This window comes from Cornus florida, unplaced genomic scaffold (genome assembly GCF_030987335.1).
Source record: "Cornus florida cultivar Cherokee Brave unplaced genomic scaffold, ASM3098733v1 CherokeeBrave_3.0.0_Hap2_Chr03, whole genome shotgun sequence".
Classification (NCBI taxonomy): Eukaryota; Viridiplantae; Streptophyta; class Magnoliopsida; order Cornales; family Cornaceae; genus Cornus; species Cornus florida.
Genome location: NW_026775573.1, coordinates 14305881 through 14324319, shown reverse-complemented (window position 1 = coordinate 14324319; position 18439 = coordinate 14305881). Strand labels below are relative to the sequence as shown.

General features: G+C 36.0%; 1 protein-coding gene across 6 annotated transcripts in view; it reads right to left on the bottom strand.

Annotated features, from left to right (window-relative positions):
- Positions 1 to 16344, bottom strand: part of LOC132299602 (calreticulin-like) — a 40247-nt gene extending 23903 nt beyond the window's left edge. For 3 of the 6 annotated variants that reach the window (XM_059796326.1, XM_059796328.1, XM_059796327.1), the window contains exons 1-13: positions 16185 to 16344; positions 14885 to 14992; positions 14551 to 14743; positions 14203 to 14461; positions 14058 to 14114; positions 13923 to 13970; positions 13733 to 13819; positions 13560 to 13617; positions 13398 to 13465; positions 13223 to 13318; positions 13093 to 13128; positions 12747 to 12773; positions 12571 to 12666 (exon numbers count right to left, since the gene is read on the bottom strand). In XM_059796326.1, coding sequence (XP_059652309.1) covers positions 12571 to 12666; positions 12747 to 12773; positions 13093 to 13128; positions 13223 to 13318; positions 13398 to 13465; positions 13560 to 13617; positions 13733 to 13819; positions 13923 to 13970; positions 14058 to 14114; positions 14203 to 14461; positions 14551 to 14743; positions 14885 to 14992; positions 16185 to 16284 — 1233 coding nt within the window. In that variant the 5' untranslated portion in view covers positions 16285 to 16344. Of the gene's footprint in view, positions 1 to 12197; positions 12469 to 12570; positions 12667 to 12746; positions 12774 to 13092; positions 13129 to 13222; positions 13319 to 13397; positions 13466 to 13559; positions 13618 to 13732; positions 13820 to 13922; positions 13971 to 14057; positions 14115 to 14202; positions 14462 to 14550; positions 14744 to 14884; positions 14993 to 16184 lie in introns of those variants that run through there. The other 3 variants (XM_059796324.1, XM_059796325.1, XM_059796323.1) reach the window with 3 other exon arrangements.
- Positions 16345 to 18439: the final 2095 nt, after the last annotated feature.

Genomic DNA, 18439 nt, shown 5'->3' with positions numbered 1-18439 from the left:
TGAGGCAATGTGATAACTTTATAATAGTGTTGGGGTTTTTAGAAACAGGTTGGGGTTTTATGATCACTTATTGATAGTTTTGGGAGTTTTGAGAAATTTGCCCTTATTTTAATGGAAGTGCTCACCTAATAGCAAATGAATGCCAACAATAGTAATAATGAACTCCTCCATCAGGATAAGTTATTGACGTATTGACTGTGTGATTTATTATGCTACGAAGTTGAGGGACCCGCATTAATTAAAAGGGATTGTTTCACCAATAATGATAATGATCTTTTATTTGAGATTTATTATATTATGTGGTTAACAAACTCATTTTAATTTTAAATATGCATGATAGTATTAATAATTCACCTTGCATATTGTATGAATGTATTTATATTCAAATTTATTATGTCTAATCCATTTTATCTGCTTGCTAACATTTTCAATGTATTTGGACCTCATTTATATTGACTGGAAAATGGAACGTAGATATTTTATTCACAACGTAAGGGTACAAAATATATTTAATACTCCTATACCTAATCTTTTTACTTTAAGATACCTAATTTGACATTAATGTTTTTAATAAGTGAAATAAGACAAATGATATGGCTCGGTGCAACATTCTAGAGTTCATCTCGAATACGCTCCAAAGCTAATATTTGTATTATTTTATTTGTTTTAAGCATCATGTTATATGTCAATGAGATGTTTTGGTGAGATTAGATAGAGTATATGCCTAAGTACTATGTCAAAATTAAATACTATCAAGATAGCCTAAGGATCTCCAGTAAAAGATCGAATTTTGGAAAATGATTGTTTATTATTTAAAAATTGAACTGGAGGTTAATAGGGCTGACTTGGGTGGTAAGTTTGAAATTGACATGATTATTGCCTTGTTACCAAACTCGTTCGGCTTTTTCAGAGTGAACTAAATAAGGAATCAGTTTGAGTTCACACTCGCTAATATTCTTATAGAATTGGTAACTTATGAAGGGATAATCAAAAGTATAGGCGTTCCTATCAATCTAACTTAGTCTATACCATCTTCTTCTAGGCCCAAGAGGAAGGGCAAAGGAAAGAAGAATGATGATAATAGGACTAGGCTAACATAAAGTAAGGGTATCCAAAAGATTAAAGGGAATAAAGCAGTGTATGTTGAGGGCGAAGGAAACTGTTTCTTTTGCCGCTAACTAAGACACTAAAGGATGACCTGTCTAAGCAATGACGTGGCATAAGAAAATGTATATTTAATCATTGAGCCATGTTATATTGTTGTATCTATTAATTCCTGATGGATAGATTCTGGAGCCACTAGACATGTTTGCAATTCGTTGCAAGGATTTCAGGAAATCAAAAGCCTCAATGAAATGGATATATATTTGTACTTGACCTGATACCAAGGTTGTAGCTAAGTCAGTGGGAGTATTACATCTGAAAGTAGAGAGTATGAGGATATTAGTATTAGAGAACTATATTTATGCACAGATGTTAGACACAATCTAATTCTTTTTCCACTTTTGGTTTATAAAAACTGTGTTATTATTTTGTAAAATTGGTTTTATAAAATTGAATAGATGTGCGATTACTTCTGGTGCATTGAAAGATGGTTGATATACTATAATCACAAACTCTTAATATTTGCATGATGTAGAAACTAATGTTGCATTTTCTGGATTGAATGTTAAGAGAAAATTTGTTGTTCCTGACTCATTGTATTTTAAGTGTCTATTTTTGGGTTATAATCAGTCAAAATAAGATTTAAAGATTGGTCAAAGAAGGTTTATTACCTAGTGAGGCAGGGGAGCCTAAACCAAACTTATGAATCTTGTTTTGAAGGATATATAACCCTAAGGGCTTAATCAGCCAAATGAAATAGACATAAAGAACAATTGGAGTTGGTACACACAGACACGTGTGGTCTTATGAACATCCAAGCAAGATTACTCACGTTTTGGATAAATTTATCTGATGCGACACGAGTCTTAAACTTTTAGTATATCTTGAAAGTGTCAAGACTGATGTGGAGCACAGATCAGGTAAACTTATCAAAACAATTCGATCTGATCATGGATATGAGTATTTCTTGGGATAGTGCAAAGACTATATGGTCAATAAGGGTGTTGTGTACCAGGTTTTCCGTAATTGATGCTAAATGAATTTAGGTGTCAAACAGGAATGACAGAATTCTGCTTTACATAGTTAGATCTATGATTTGATATGCTACATTATCTCTTTCATTTTAGAGTTTAGCTTTAATGATATCGATGCACATTATGAACTATATTCCATCTTAGTCTATCTCAAGGATATCTTTTGAGTTGTGTTTTTGACTAAATCTTAGTTTGAATCACAATGCACATATGGGGTAGTCTTGCACATGTGCGCTTGATATGAATAAGTAAGTTGGAAGCAGATCATATGCGTGATTGATTTGATAGCTACTCTAAAGGCACTAAGATGGATTATTTTATGATCTCAATGATAAAAGTTGATTGTTTACACTCACTGTTTATCTATAAGAGGATCATATTATAAATCACATACCTGGTGGCATAATGTTAGAGAATATGGTATTAGTACCAGTTGTACCACAAGATGAACACACTTATTATAGAGATAAAGAATTATAGATGAATTCCCTATTGATACGTCAGCATCATCTAGTACACAGATTCCTGCATCGGAACATTGATGTAGTGGGAGGATTATCATCGAATCCAACGTAATCATGTTTTTAGGTGATACTTTTATGGACATCCCTGTCAAACATGAGTTGGACCCAGTAAGCTACACGGAAGCGTGAACCGATATGGATACAGATCGTTTTGGCGAGTTGCTATGAAATCAGAGTTGGAATCTATGTATTCTAATAAATTCTGGGATCTTGTAAAACTTTCTAGTAGGGTGATACCTATGGAAGGCAAGTTAATCTACAAAAGGATACTAGAAGATTTCTTAGTGAATAAATCATGAGTGTACAAGGGAATGTTATTATTTTTCTAATTCAAAATGTATTGATGACATCATACTCTTTTAGTATGATATGAAAGTTTTGTCATTAGTAAAAAGGTAGTTGTTCAATTATTTTGAAATGAAAGATTTTCAAGATGTAAGCTATATTCCTAGGATCAAGCTTTTGCAAGATCAGGTTAAAAGGAAAATAGGCTTATCTTAATAATCCTACATTGATAAAGTTTTGATCAGGTTTGGTATGCAAAACTCAAAGAATGAGTTATTGCGTTATTGACATGGATTGCTATCTCTAGTAAGTAGTCTTCCAAGACTATCAGAGGGGATTGAGCAAATGAGACTGGAACAATATACTTCGGCATATGGGACTTGATAACTGGTCTGTTGTGAAAAATATCATAAAGTACCTTAGGAGAACCAATGATCTCATACTCATTTATGGATGTGATGATGTGGTTCCAGTCAGGTATGATAGTTCTGTTTTCAAATCAAAAGTAGATACTATGAGGTTCATGACTTAGTGTATGTTCACTCAATGGAGGGGAAATCAGTTAGTAGTTTGTTAAGCAGATTTCAACTGCTGACTCAAACCTGAAGGTGGAGTACATTACAGCCTTAAAGGCAACAGAGGAAGCCTTTTGGTTTGATCTCACTGATTTAGAGGTTGTGGAGCATACTAGCCTGCCTATCGAGCTATATTGCGACAATAGTGCAGAAGTAATCCAAACCAATGACCCAAGGTTCCATGGAGGAACAAGGTACACTAAGAGGAAAGTATCATGTCCTACATGATATTGTCCGGCAAGAAAATGTACTCGTGGCTATAACATTGCGTTGGAACATAACTTTGTTGATCCATTAACAAAGGTGGTATGATCAATAGTTTTGATCATCACCTGGATAACATTGGAGTTAGATGCAATCTGAATTGGCTATGAGGGCAAGTGGGAGCTGTTGGGATTTGTATGTCCTGACATAGCAAATTCCTGTTTGGATTAAAGTGACATATGTTCCTGACGTATCTAAAATATTTATGCTTTATACAATTGGTGAATTCAATGTATTATGTTTCAATTCATTATAGAATTGATAGTATCCATTTGATTACAAGAGATATTTATATATGTATGTGATGACGATCAATATATGAATATAAATAGTAATCATAAATTGTTCATAGTCGAAAATTATGGATGGACTCATAATTATTTAAGACTTGAACTGGATCCGCGTTAGGTTGAGATATACTGCGAGAGCCATCGTATGCAATTGCTCTCTATCACCGTCATGGCATTTGACTCTTAAATATGAGAAAAGTATAAACTCTTTTATTAATTAGTAATTATTTTGATTTGTTCGGCGGATACTTCGGGATCTTTAAACCAACACTTTGGGTAATTATGTAATTAATAGTTAGAGGGTTATATTTTCAATATTTGCATCATTGCTATTTATATTTATTTTGTATTGATTATGGTTGATCACAAAGTAAATTCGAAGGCCTTCGTGTGTTTTTAGACAAAATGATTTATTATATATTTATTTATTTAAATTATTATTTTTGTCAAACAAATGTTTTATTGTAATCGAGCCAGAAATAATCAAAGGTACCAAAATAAATATATTAATTAAGTAGTCGGATTGATGGCTTTATTTATCCGATAACTAATTATGCATAGAGGGGTCAAAGTGCAATATTGATTTAGATGTTATTTATTATTTAATTGGAGTTCAATTAATTTCTTTTAGTGGAGTAGAAATTAATTTATGAATTAATTGAATTGGGTCCATGGACCGGGCCAATTATTAATTTATTTTAACCAATAAAATAATAAGCCCAAAGGATTCTCACTCATAGCCCAACTTGATATTGGAATTCTATTAGATTTGAGACATGTAAATTAGAGATTGAAAAGGATTTATTGTTTCCTTTTCTTTATCTTTATATTGCCTATATTTATACATGGTCTATGTATATTTTAGATGTGATTTTTAGAAGAAGGAAAAATGAATCTATTTTCTCTCTCTAGAAAATTAGGGTTAATGTTCTCATCTAATGGAAGTTCCCACAAGCCTAGTTTTCCAAGGTCATTCATGGAGGCTTATGAGTGATTCCTAAAGGCATAACAAGTACCAAGAAGATAGAGATCCAAGAAGCAGGCATCTTGCTAAGGGATCTACAATAAGTGAGAACATTCACTTTAGAGGAAAGATTTAAAAGTTTACTCAGACCTTTGATGTAAGTATTCAATCTGTTAATTAAATGATACAACATATTTTATTTTTGCATAAAACTTGTCTTTATGTGATGAATCAAGATCTATGTTTGAAAATCCCTCAGTAATTTTTTAAAACATGCATGTTTCCCAACATCATTATCCATAGATGAATGTCTTGAACCATTAATGGAAATCAAGCTATCACTTGAACACTCAATAAACAACATTCATTTCTCTTCATCTTCTTATTTGAGCTTTCATCTTGTTGCTTCATTAATTACTCTAAGCTGTGAGCTTTGACTTGTATATTTTATCTTTTGAGGGATACCACTATTGTCCTTCAATCTTCCTTACTTCATCTTGTAAAAAGGTTGGTGCAAAGTGAAGGACAAATCACTTAGGAAAAGAGTTTGTGAAGCTCAAAGTGTAAAAAGTTTGCTCTCCATTCGAAAGGAGATCGAGTCAATAGTGAATTTGGGAACTCTTAAGATGTGATCTTAATGAATGGACTTAGGCGAGAGGTCGAACCACTATACATGCTCCGTGTTCTATGTTTGAATCTCTGTCCTTATCTTATTTTATGTGTGCATTGCTCCTTTCAATTATAAGTCTATTATTGCACAAATTAACTTAGTCATTTTATTTGTGTTTTGTTAATTCATTTATATTTCTTGCACAAAGATTTGTCAACTATACGTAACACTTCTCTCTTTCCCGTGCCTTTTTTAAGCTCCTGGCTTCTTGTTGGTAGAACAAAACCAATAGAATATTGAGCTTAAGCATCCCAATAATGGTGCTAGTGGAGTTTTTGAAAAATCAAAGGTGAAAATGAGTGACATACTCATCTTTGTTTGTTGATGTGTTTGGTCCAAATGATGACAGTCAACTTTCTTAAGATTGTTGTTCTTCAGTAGCTCAATGGTTGAGCGGTCTACTATTAACCGATTGGTCGTTACCTTGGGAGGATTCTCACTTTGGACAACCTTAGAAATAGGGGCTAGGTTGTGATAAATTGGTATTGCATGTGTACAAGACAAAATAGTCAGTAATTCACCTCTTTCATTGTTATGACGGCGAGAGATGTTTGGTCTTTGTTTTTTTGCTGCTTTTGGTATGTTTTGGGTGTCTCTTGATCCTACGGTGGGCACTATTAAGGCTTGAAGATATTGTTGGGAAACGTGCAAGTTTTAAAAAAACTTTTAGAGGGATTTTCATACATAAATCTTGATTCATCACATAGAGACAAGTTTTATGTAAAAAATAAAATATGATGTATCATTCAATTAATAGATTGAATACTTACATCAAAGGTTTGAGTAAACCTTAGATCTCTCCTCTAAAGTGAATGTTCTCACTTATTATAGATCCCTTTGCTAAATGTCTTCTCCTTGGATCTCCATCTTCTTGGTAATTATTTTACCTTTAAGAATCACTCATAAGCCTCCATGAATGACTTTGGAAAACTAAGCTTGTGAGAGCCTCCATTAGATGAGAAAACAAACCCTAAAATCTAGAGAGAGGAAAAATATATTCCTTTTTCTTTTCCAAAAAGTCTCCTCTAAAATATACATGAGCCCATGTATATATAGGCAACTTAAAAATCAGAAAAGGAAACCATAAATCATTCTCCATCTCTAATTCACATATCTCAAATCTAATAGAATTCCAATATCAAGTGGGTTATGAGTGAGAATCCTATTGGGCTTACTATTTTCTTGGCTACAATGAATTAATAATTGGTCCGGTCCATGGACCCAATTAAATTAATTCATTAATTAATTTCTACTCCACTAAAAGAAATTAATTGTACTTCAATTAAATAATAAATAACCTCTAAGTCAATATTGCACTTTGACCCCTCTATGCATAATTAGTTATCGGATAAATAAAGTAATCAATTCAACTACTTAATTAATATATTTATTTTGATACCTTTGATTATTTCTAACTCGATCACAATAAAACATTTGTTTGACAAAAATAATAATTTAAATAAATAAATATATAATAAATCATTTTGTCTAAAAATGGCTTTCAAATTTACTTTGTGATTAATCATAATCAATACAAAATAAATACAAGTAACAATAATGTAAATATTGAAAATATAACCCTCTAATTATTAATTACATAATTACCCAAAGTGCCGGTCTAAAGATTCCGAAGATTCCGCCGAACAAATCAAAGTAATTATTAATTAATAAAAGAGTTTACACTTTTCTCATACTTAAGAGTCAAATGTTATGACAGTGATAGGGAGCAATTGCATACGACGGTTTTTACAATATATCTCAACCTAACGCGAATTCAGTTCAAATCTTAATTAATTATGAGTCCATCTATAATTACCGACTATGAACAAATTATGATTACTATTTATATTCATGTATTGATCGCCATCACATACATATATAAATATTTCTTGTAATCAAGTGGATACTATCAATTCCATAATGAATCGAAACATAATACATTGAATTCACCAATTATATAAAGAATAAATATTTTAGATAGGTCAGGAACATATGTCACTTTAATTCAAATAATAATTTTCTATGCCAGGGCATATAAATCCCATCAGATATATGGTGAATAATTGAGATCAGAAATGCTTGGAGAGTCACTTCCTTCTGTTTATGGTGAAAATTGTGGCGCGAAAAAAATAAGAGATTGGGTGAGTAAACTCCTATTTTATCTCTCAAATACTTTCTTTTTAAGGTTTTCATTCTTAGGAGTTAATTGTTGGTTTTGTATTCTCAATCTCGTACCGAGCTTGAAATAGTATGATTTTAGTAAATGATTTTTTTATTTATTTTTTCACAAAATAAGAAGTGTTAGAAATTAAATTAATACATATAAAGAATCGAAACCTAACAATCTAAAATTTACCTAAGTCACTAACTTACTGAACTATCGAGACGTGTGCTATTAAAACCATTGTTCTTTTATGACGCGGTTGTAATGGTTAATAACTGAATTTTGATAAAAATTTATCGATCGGTTTTCAAGACTGACAATGGCATAAGAGTCATAAAAAAAAAATAAAAAATAAAATAAAATCAATTTTAATCGTGAAGGTGGGACTTGGGCCTTGCATGTATGACACCGTGTGTACGGAAGATTGATGGAAACTTGTGTCTGGACAGTCTGACAAAAAAGGGTGATTGGCAGTACGCGTTAATGACGAGAAAAGCCTACTGTTATACCGTCCATAGAAGCCTCAACAATCTTTTCTATATTAAAGTTTAAATTTAATTAACATTTATTATTAAATAACATAATTGTTAATTATCCATATGAACCGACTCCGAGTAAGTTTGTTAAAAATATATATATTTTTAAATAAGTTAGATATATTTGTTAGAAGATCAGTCTGTATTACCTTTTAAACGAGTTAACACAATGTTAAATCATATATAATTCGTTGCAAAAACAATCAATCTATTAAAAAGAAAAGACTCAAATAAACGCATGTTCAATTTTCCACTAACGGGTTACATGTCAATATCAATGAAAAATGACTTTTCACCATCTTTCATGAACGGTATGGCTAAAACAAAAGTAATATTGGTAAACTTCAATGATCTGAAAATTAATGACATTCTGAACACCATTCAATTACTCTCTCATTTGTTTGAAAAAATAAAAATACCCCATTTTATGCATGCGTGGAAAAAAAAAAAAATTCCACTAAAAAGTAACATGACATATATATATATATATATATATATACACACGCGTACACACACACAGTAAGTTAATAATATAAAGGCCATAACCATGAGAAGGATAGCGTAGTGTCACGGGCTTATTGTTTCAGCACCACTCTAGCTGCTCCCGTGCAGCACCAAGACGTTGCTTTCACTCTCGCAAGTACTTGGTCAGCCTAACTCCCGTGCACACCTTAGCCAACACACTCCCCTCGTGCGCTTACTAGTGTTGTAGTTGCCCTTGCCCTCTCCTCACTTGGCTTGCACACTCACACACACTAAGGCACTTAAGTTGGCAAGGAAAGAACACTTCTATTACTTCAAAGAATGCTTTGTACAAGGCTAACACTCAAACTCTCTACAAGGCTCTCAAGACTCACTCTAGGACTTGTTGTCTACAAAATGAAGTCCTACCTCTATTTATAGGCATCCCCATCCCTAATGGACGGCTAGGATGCATTCTAACCAACGGTGGAGATTGATTATCTAGAATCTTCTCCCACCTTCTTCACACTTCCATACTTATCTACTAGTATCTACAACATTCTAGAATTCTCCATACTACTCCACACAACTCTGGAGAACTCTAGAACCTTCCACACACTTCTACACATTTCTACACATATCTAGAAACTTCCACATAACTCTAGACTATTCCGGAAGACTCTAGAAACTCCACTTGCCATGCAGTTGCCATGCAGCGTCCTCCTCAGCGTCTACGTGTCGCCTGCGTGGCATAACCTCCATAGGCGGGGCGTGACATTCTCCCCCACCCATTTCCGTGACGCCCTCGTCACGGTTTCTTCAGCTGACCCAGCCTCTCGTAGGTCATCAGCACTTGCGCATATGTCCTTGGCCCAAACGTACGAGCGCCCTTCGGGAGATGTGAAGTCCTCACGAGCTCCATCGTGTTGAATGCCACCTCTGGACTCTCCTTCCTACCCACGAGCGGCACCATGCATGCGGCCTTGCCTTCCTCGCCTCCAAGTATCATCAACGCACCAAGGCATGGTAGTGGCGCGACGTTGTTCCTGTCCATGAACTCCAGCCCCAGCACCATGTCGTGGTCGTCCATCTCCGCAACTTGGAAGTCAGCCTTGCCCTTCCATCCTTGCATGCATAGCTCCACCTCCTTGCACACTCTACTCACGCGTGCCTCCTCGGAGTTGACGGCCTTGATCCAGCCCTCCGTCTTGCGCATCTCCAAGCCAAGTCGTTGCGCCTCCTCCGGGGTAATGAAGTTGTGTGTAGCACCCGTGTCTACCAACGCTTGCACGGCTTTGCCACCAACCTGCGCATCCACATAGCGCACCCCAGCTACCTTCTTTGCCTTGCCCTTCTTCTTGGTGTCATGAGCCATGCTACTCAGCATCTGCATAGCCCCCATACACCTATCTTCATCGCTGCCCGCATCGTCCACCCTGCCCTTGCCCTTATCCTTCACAAGGGCGCTCATGGTCTTCTTGTTGGGGCAGTGTCGCAATATGTGCGGCCCTTCGCACAAGTAGCACTTCGGCTCCCACTTGCCCTTATCGCGGCGCTCCCCTTTGCCACTAGCCTTAGACCTCTCTCCATGGTCCTTACCTTTATCATGGCGTGGGCGTCTCTCCTCATCGCAGTGCTCATCATCGCTAGACTTGGGCGAGCCCCGTTTCTTGAAGCGCCGGTCTCCCCCACCTTTGCCATGGTCCCTCTTGGGAGACGTAGCCCTCTTGTCATCGCGCCTAAAGTCTTCGAGGCGCTCCGCTATAGCCATTGCGGATGCCAAGTCTCTAGGCTCCCTCCTCCTTAGCTCCGTGGCCACCCAAGACTGCAGCCCATCAATGAACAAGCACACACGTTGCCGCTCCGGCATCTCTGGGATCTCCAGCATCAAGTTGGAGTACTCCTTCACATACTCCCTTATGCTGCCCTTCTGCTTCAGGCGCCTTAGGTTGATCATGGCGAGGTCCTCAACGCACTCGGGATAGAACTGCCTCTTGAGCTGCCTCTTAAACTCCTCCCATGTGTCAACTGCTCTTGCGCCTCTACCGGTGAAGCGCTGCCTCCACCATAGAGCGGCAGTGTCCGTGAGGTACATAGTGCCTGTCTGCACCTTCTCTTCATCATCCTCGATCTCCATGCACTCGAAGTACCGCTCCATGTGCCAGAAGAAGTTGTCAATCTGGCGCGCTTTCCTTGCCCCATCGTACTCCTTGGGCTCCGGCGCCTTCTTCTTCCTTGGCTTCATTACGACCTCGCGCGCCTGAGAGAACTCCTTCTTGCACTCGGCAATCTCCATGCGCAAGTCGTCTACCCAATCATGCAAGTCCCTTTCTTTCTCTTGCGCCTTGTTAGCGATGCCATCAATCAGCTCGTAGAGCTCCGCCATCCTTCTCTCGAGCCTATTAAACTTAGTCTCCGTGTAGACCAAGTGTGTGGCAAGCTTCTCCTCCAAGCTCTGCTCTAAGATGTGGACTTGGTGGTCTCCTCCGCTAGCCATGTCTACTCCAACAAAGCTCCCTTGACGAACCTGCTCTGATACCAACTGTAACGGGCTTATTGTTTCAGCACCACTCTAGCTGCTCCCGTGCGGCACCAAGACGTTGCTTTCACTCTCGCAAGTACTTGGTCAGCCTAACTCCCGTGCACACCTTAGCCAACACACTCCCCTCGTGCGCTTACTAGTGTTGTAGTTGCCCTTGCCCTCTCCTCACTTGGCTTGCACACTCACACACACTAAGGCACTTAAGTTGGCAAGGAAAGAACACTTCTATTACTTCAAAGAATGTTTTGTACAAGGCTAACACTCAAGCTCTCTACAAGGCTCTCAAGACTCACTCTAGGACTTGTTGTCTACAAAATGAAGTCTTACCTCTATTTATAGGCATCCCCATCCCTAATGGACGGCTAGGATGCATTCTAACCAACGGTGGAGATTGATTATCTAGAATCTTCTCCCACCTTCTTCACACTTCCATACTTATCTACTAGTATCTACAACATTCTAGAATTCTCCATACTACTCCACACAACTCTGGAGAACTCTAGAACCTTCCACACACTTCTACACATTTCTACACATATCTAGAAACTTCCACATAACTCTAGACTATTCCGGAAGACTCTAGAAACTCCACTTGCCATGCAGTTGCCATGCAGCGTCCTCCTCAGCGTCTGCGTGTCGCCTGCGTGGCATAACCTCCATAGGCGGGGCGTGACAGTAGGCAGTATCCTTTTCATATAAAAAATTAATTACTAATGAGTTCCATTTACTTTTTACCCAATGGTCCTAAACATATAAAATAAAAATATAGAAAGGCCAATCACATGAGTTCCAACTCCAAACCATTTCATAAATTCGAAACAAAAATCATATAGGTTTCCCTTTGGTTCTTTGTTCCAATGCCCAGAAAGTCAAATCAGATCGATGCAGCCTCCGACTCTTTACTTCCCTACTAGTAAACTACAAGCTAAAAAAAAAAAAAAAAAAAAAAAAGGTAAAATTTTGGTTGATTACCAAAGATTATCTCGAAAATCCTAATTGTCAGCAGCAGAACATTGCAGGTTCTCTCACCTTAGAGACCAGGTTATAGCTCATCCTGCAAACAGAAAAACAAGAGCAAGAGCAAATAAAATAAGAATTGCGGTGGATAGAGAGAGTAGCGATTTGATCAAGACAATAGAGCAGAAAGAAGTCTTACGTGTTTATCATCATCCTCACTGTCTGTACCAGCTTTCTTGTCTTCGGCATCATCTCCTTCTGCATCGTCACCATCTGCATCGTCTTCATCCTCGGCCTAGAAAACAGATTGACAACAATTAGGGACCCGGATAAAGTTACAAGTTGGATTCTTTGAAGAGAGGTTTATTGACTTACATCAGAATCAACTGGATCCTTTGAGTCCTGATAGACAATCAAATTCAGGAGTTAGGACGGATATAATCAAACATCTACTACTTCAGTGAATTAAAAAAGAAACAGATATGCTTCAAATCTGAAGCAATATACAAGCTCATTAGTGCTTAAAAGCAACTCTCTTCCAATAATTCAGGAATTAAAAGCTATAGAATATAGTCAGAAAACTAAAATTGATCCTTCAAACCCCCTTTAATATTTATATTTATAACTATAAAAATAGCGATAATCTACTAAATGAGAACCATACAAATTAGTAAATTAAAGAAAAGAGAAGAAGAAGAAAAAGAAGAAGAAAAGGGAATACCTCCTTCTCTGCCTCATCAAATGCTGCCTTCTCTGCCTGGAAAATCAAATATAATACCAAACATCAATAAACAGCAAGACAAATTACATATCATTTGCGAGCAGCATTAAAGGGGAGAATAGCAACTTACATCCTTGTTCTTTCCCCATGTTTCTTCTGCCAGCTTCTTTGCATACTCCGGATCATCGCAAATCAAGACATTGTCAAACATTGTTCCAGATTTTACCTGAAAATGCATATATACTTGGTTATAGTTCCAATTGCCTAGTAACAATAACATATATGAAGTGCACCACTGGAGTTACCTGCCACAGCTCAATTCCAACGTACTTCAATTTTGGGAAAACATAGAGATCCGGATCATCTTTGAAGTCTGTATGGAATAGAAATTTTTAGTTTTGGTGAATTTGAACTCAATGATGTTACCATAAAATATATCAAGGCTTTAAAGAAGAATGGACAAACACCTGGGTTGTCAATCATAGGTGCCTTCCACTTCCCTTTGTAATTGGGGTTCTTAATTTTCTGTCAAGAGGAAAGCACTAATTACAGAACAGTCATTTCTAAATATATATATATATAAAATAAAAATAAAAATAAAAAAAATAAAAAAGTGAATTTAAACTACAGTTCTACAAACCTTAGCCTTCCATGGACCCTTGTACTCGGGGTTTGGAATGGTTGGTGGTGTCCACTCACCATCTTCCTCATCATCCCAGTCTTCAGGCTGAAATTATTAACCACGCTACTCAGTGACTGTTTCACTTCCGAATAATTATTCTAAACAACAGATATAAAGACCTGCTGAGCAGGAAATTCTGTATAACTACCTTTTTACCATCAGGATCGGTTATCTCCTTAGGGATGTCATCATAGCCCTGTAGTACAAGAAAACAGTCCGATCATAAACCCATATTTCAGCCATTTATCTAAATTGGGACCAAAAAATAGGTAATATTTGTTACCTCTGGCTTCTTATCTTCTGGATCGGGAATGTATTCTTTGTCATCCCAATCTTCAGGCTGCCATCAGTATGTAGCTGAGTCAATATTATAATTCAAAAGACAGAGAGAAAAACAATTAGAAACCTTATTACTATTGAGCAATTACTTTCTTGGCTTCTGGGTCCTTAATTTTCTTTGGTGGGAGAAGATCCCAATCAGAGTACAGACTACCAGATTGCTTCTCCTCGTTATCAATGAGGATGCTGTAGGTAGCATCAGGGCGGAGGATAAATGTGTAAACATGAGTCAGCTGGTCAGTCTCACAAGGAACATCCTTTTTAATCAACTGGTTTTTCCCATTATAAGTAAGAATAGTATGGACTTTCTTTGTGCTGTAGCCACAGATATCCGGTCCAAACATGATGCTGCAATTACCCATAGGTTTATCCAAGTCAGAAATTTGAACAGGATAAGAAATTTGTAGAGATATCAGGTAGCAAGGTAAAAGAAAAACCTATATGGGGTATCACCACCAAAATTCTTTTGATCAACTTCACCGCTGAGTAACTTCATGTAGCCACCACCACAGTCAAGTTTCTGTTCATGCTTAACAGAAAATTGGAAGACTAATGTCTTATCCTTGTTACTCAATTGAGGGAACTCAGCCGATATAGCATAGAATCTGTAATCTTCACTGGTTTGGATGCCTACATCAGGACAACAAAGTCACAATCAAGTAAATGTTTCAACCTCCATAAAAATAAAAATAAAAAATCCAAGGATTGATCATCGCAACAAACAGTTAAAAAAATTAATGCTTCATTATTGATGCAGGGAAAAAAAGGCACCTTTATCATTAGGATCTCCATTCCATTTACCAGAAGTGTAGTTCCACTCCCCAGCCATTTTCTCATCTTTCTTCCAGTCAGACTTTACCCACCGATTCTCCCACCCATCTTAACAGTGCAGCAATAGAAACAGATGATTAGAACAGAAAACAGAGGAAAAGGGGAGGAAGAAAAAAGAAGAAAAAAAAAACCATTTAATACTTGGATTGGATGCAAATTTTCAAACAGACAAAGATTAAGTTGACTCAGATATGCACGCAGAGAACATATTTCATTAAACAACAAAGCAATTCAGGTATTCAGAAATTCTACAAAACCAAAGCTGTGAGAAAATTCTAATTTGAGACTGAATTACATGCATATCAATAAAATTACTTACATGTTTCCATTTTTCTATCTTGTCGCAATAGCATTATGAACATGGGAAAGGAAAATTCACTATACATAGTTACATGTTTCCATTTCTCTATTTTGTTCCAATAGCATTATGAACATGGGAAAAATAAATTACTATACAAAGAAATGTAACAAGTAAATATGTACATGGTACATAGATTTTGCAAGTCATTACGTTTAAAATTAGATAGGGCGTTTACAAGTCTAGATAACAGTCTTATAAATCCTAAAATAAAAATCTTTTACTAGAAGCCTAGATAACAGTCTTATAAATCCTACGTTTACAAGCCTAGATAACAGTCTCATAAATCCTAAAATAAAAACCTTTTACTACAAGTATCATGTATACATGGTAACACACATAACAAGCACATGTTTTCTTTATCCAGTAGCTACTCATTTAAGTTGAATCAAACATTTGAGCACTCAAGTGACCAGAAGTTGAAATAACAATAAATCTTAGCAATGGTTATTCAATCAAAACAAATTAAGCGTCACAAGAACTTAATCCCAACATGACCATTTTATATGAATCCATCTAGCACTGAAGCAAACAGACAAGGAAAATGCAGATTATGGACACAAACCAACAAAATCCAAACCCCAACACCAACTTGTTCGCAGATCTACCACTAAAATCGTAACTTCAAACATAATTGAGCACTAAAAAATACATTTATGATTCAGAATTATCAGATCGACACACACACATACACTGAATACCACTAATGAACTCAAGAGTTTACTTTTTCAAACGAAAAAACACTTTTTGATAGGTAAATCAGATCAAATTTAACGCCAATTACTTTCATAAACCCGCAATAAACCCTAAACTGATTGAAATGCAAGCTAATATCAGCAATTAATAAACTAAAAAATCGTCCCAGAGAGAGATCGGACGTACCGGTGAAGCGTTCTTCGAAGAAGACTTCTGCAGAGGCGATCGCGAAGAGAGAGAGGACAATGAGAGAGAGGAGACTAGGGTTTCGTCTCTCTGTCGCCATAGCTAGAGAGAGAAATGAGAGAGTGATGTAGGCGATCTGTTTGTTTGATTTTTAGTATTGGATAAATATCGATTTCAACTTGGAGGGTTAACGCCGATTTGGATGGTGTGGATGACGTGGATCAATAAGATGAAGACATGTCATCTTTTATTGTCATGGATGTAACGTGTCTGATATTAACTGGCAACTACACGAATTGTAGAGTGTGGGACTGCAGAGCGCACGTGGCAAGTTCTTGTTGATTGATTTTACGAGTTTAGCCTTTAAGCTCTCCCGTAAACAAATGGGAGTGGTACGTGAGTCTTAAATTGAAGGAAAGAGATTGTCAGTGACTCAGTGATTGTACACTGCCACGTGGCACAATAACAAGTGGGACAATGGAAAATTGTTGTGAATAATGTCACATCCAATGCAACAAATATTGAGATTTCTTAATCTACTGTAACAAAAAAAAATTAATGTTGATAATTTTTTAAAATAGATATTTGTAGTACCTTTTTTTTTGTGAAGTTATTTTTTTGATTATTTTCATTAATATTTTCTTAAATTTAGTTAAATATCACATTTAAATATTTTTTAAAAATTATTATTACATAAGTTTATTTTTATTTTTTCGTCACAAAATTTGTTAAAAAAATAACTTTGTCTTTAATTTTATTTATTCTAAAATATCAAATTACTTAAATTACTATTATACCCTTAATAAAGGTCAAATTCCAAGAACCCCAAATGTGAATGATTCACTAGCCTAATAGAACATAAAACCCAGTTGCTGGTAAGCTGTCGTTCTTCAAAAACCAAACCAACGTATACTTGTGTATAATTTCATTTTTTTTTTTTTTTTCTCCCCTTCAATTTTCTAAGCAACCAAACAGACTAAATTGCTCAAAATTGAATTCATGCCTAATCCAATTGACTAAAGACTAGTCCACAAGTACAATTTACCAGAGATTAAGTCGAATTCACATCAAAACTAAATATATCACCTTTTTAGATGCTCTTGGTTGAGACATTGCCTTCGGCTTTGGCTTTCTCTTCCTCTTTCTTTGACTCCCGCAACAATCCTTGTCTTGGTCATCTTGATCTACATCCCATCACAACCTTCTTTTTCTCTGACCACACTCTTCTGACATTTTTTCTATCATTATTTTAATTATCGTTATTGCAATCTAGTTTGTTCAAATTGGGTTAATAATATATCCGTTAATTGGGTATATATATACAGATGCATACAGACATACATACCGTTGAAATTGGGTTCTTCCTGCGATTCAAATTGGGTTATATATATAAGTCTATATAATTGGGTTTGGAGGTCGTCGGAATAGGTGGTGGTGGGGAGGGAGAGGAGAGAGGAGAGAGAAGAATAGATATAATTCAAAGTGTTGTACTTGTATGCCCAGGGGTATCCGCCATGTTCGTGGTGAAAGTGGGGATTGTAAAAGCAACCAATTAAGGGTCGCACCATGGACGGCAACGGCCGCTAGACAGCGACTTATGTTCTCTGTGTTGGGATTTATATGCCCTGACATAGCAAATTTCTATCTGGATTATAGTGACATATGTTCCTGACATATCTGAAATATTTATGATTTATATAATTGGTGAATTCAATATATTATGTTTCGATTCACTATGAAATTGATAGTGTCCATGTAATTACAAGAAATATTTATATATATGTATGTGATGGCAATCAATGCATGATATATAAATAGTAATTATAAATTGTTCATAGTCGGTAATTATGGATGGACTCATAATTAATTAAGACTTGAACTGGATCCGCGTTAGGTTGAGATATATTGCGAGAGCCGTCGTATGCAATTACTCTCTATCACCGTCATGGCATTTGACTCTTAAGCATGAGAAAAGTATAGACTCTTTTATTAATTAATAATTACTTTGATTTGTTCGGCGGATTCTTCGGGATCCTTAGACCGACACTTTGGGTAGTTATGTAATTAATAGTTAGAGGGTTATATTTTCAATATTTGCATCATTGCTACTTGTATTTATTTTGTATTGATTATGGTTGATCACAAAGTAAATTCGAAGGCCTTCGTGTGGTTTTAGACAAAATAATTTATTATATATTTATTTATTTAAATTATTATTTTTGTCAAACAAATGTTTTATTGTGATCGAGCCAGAA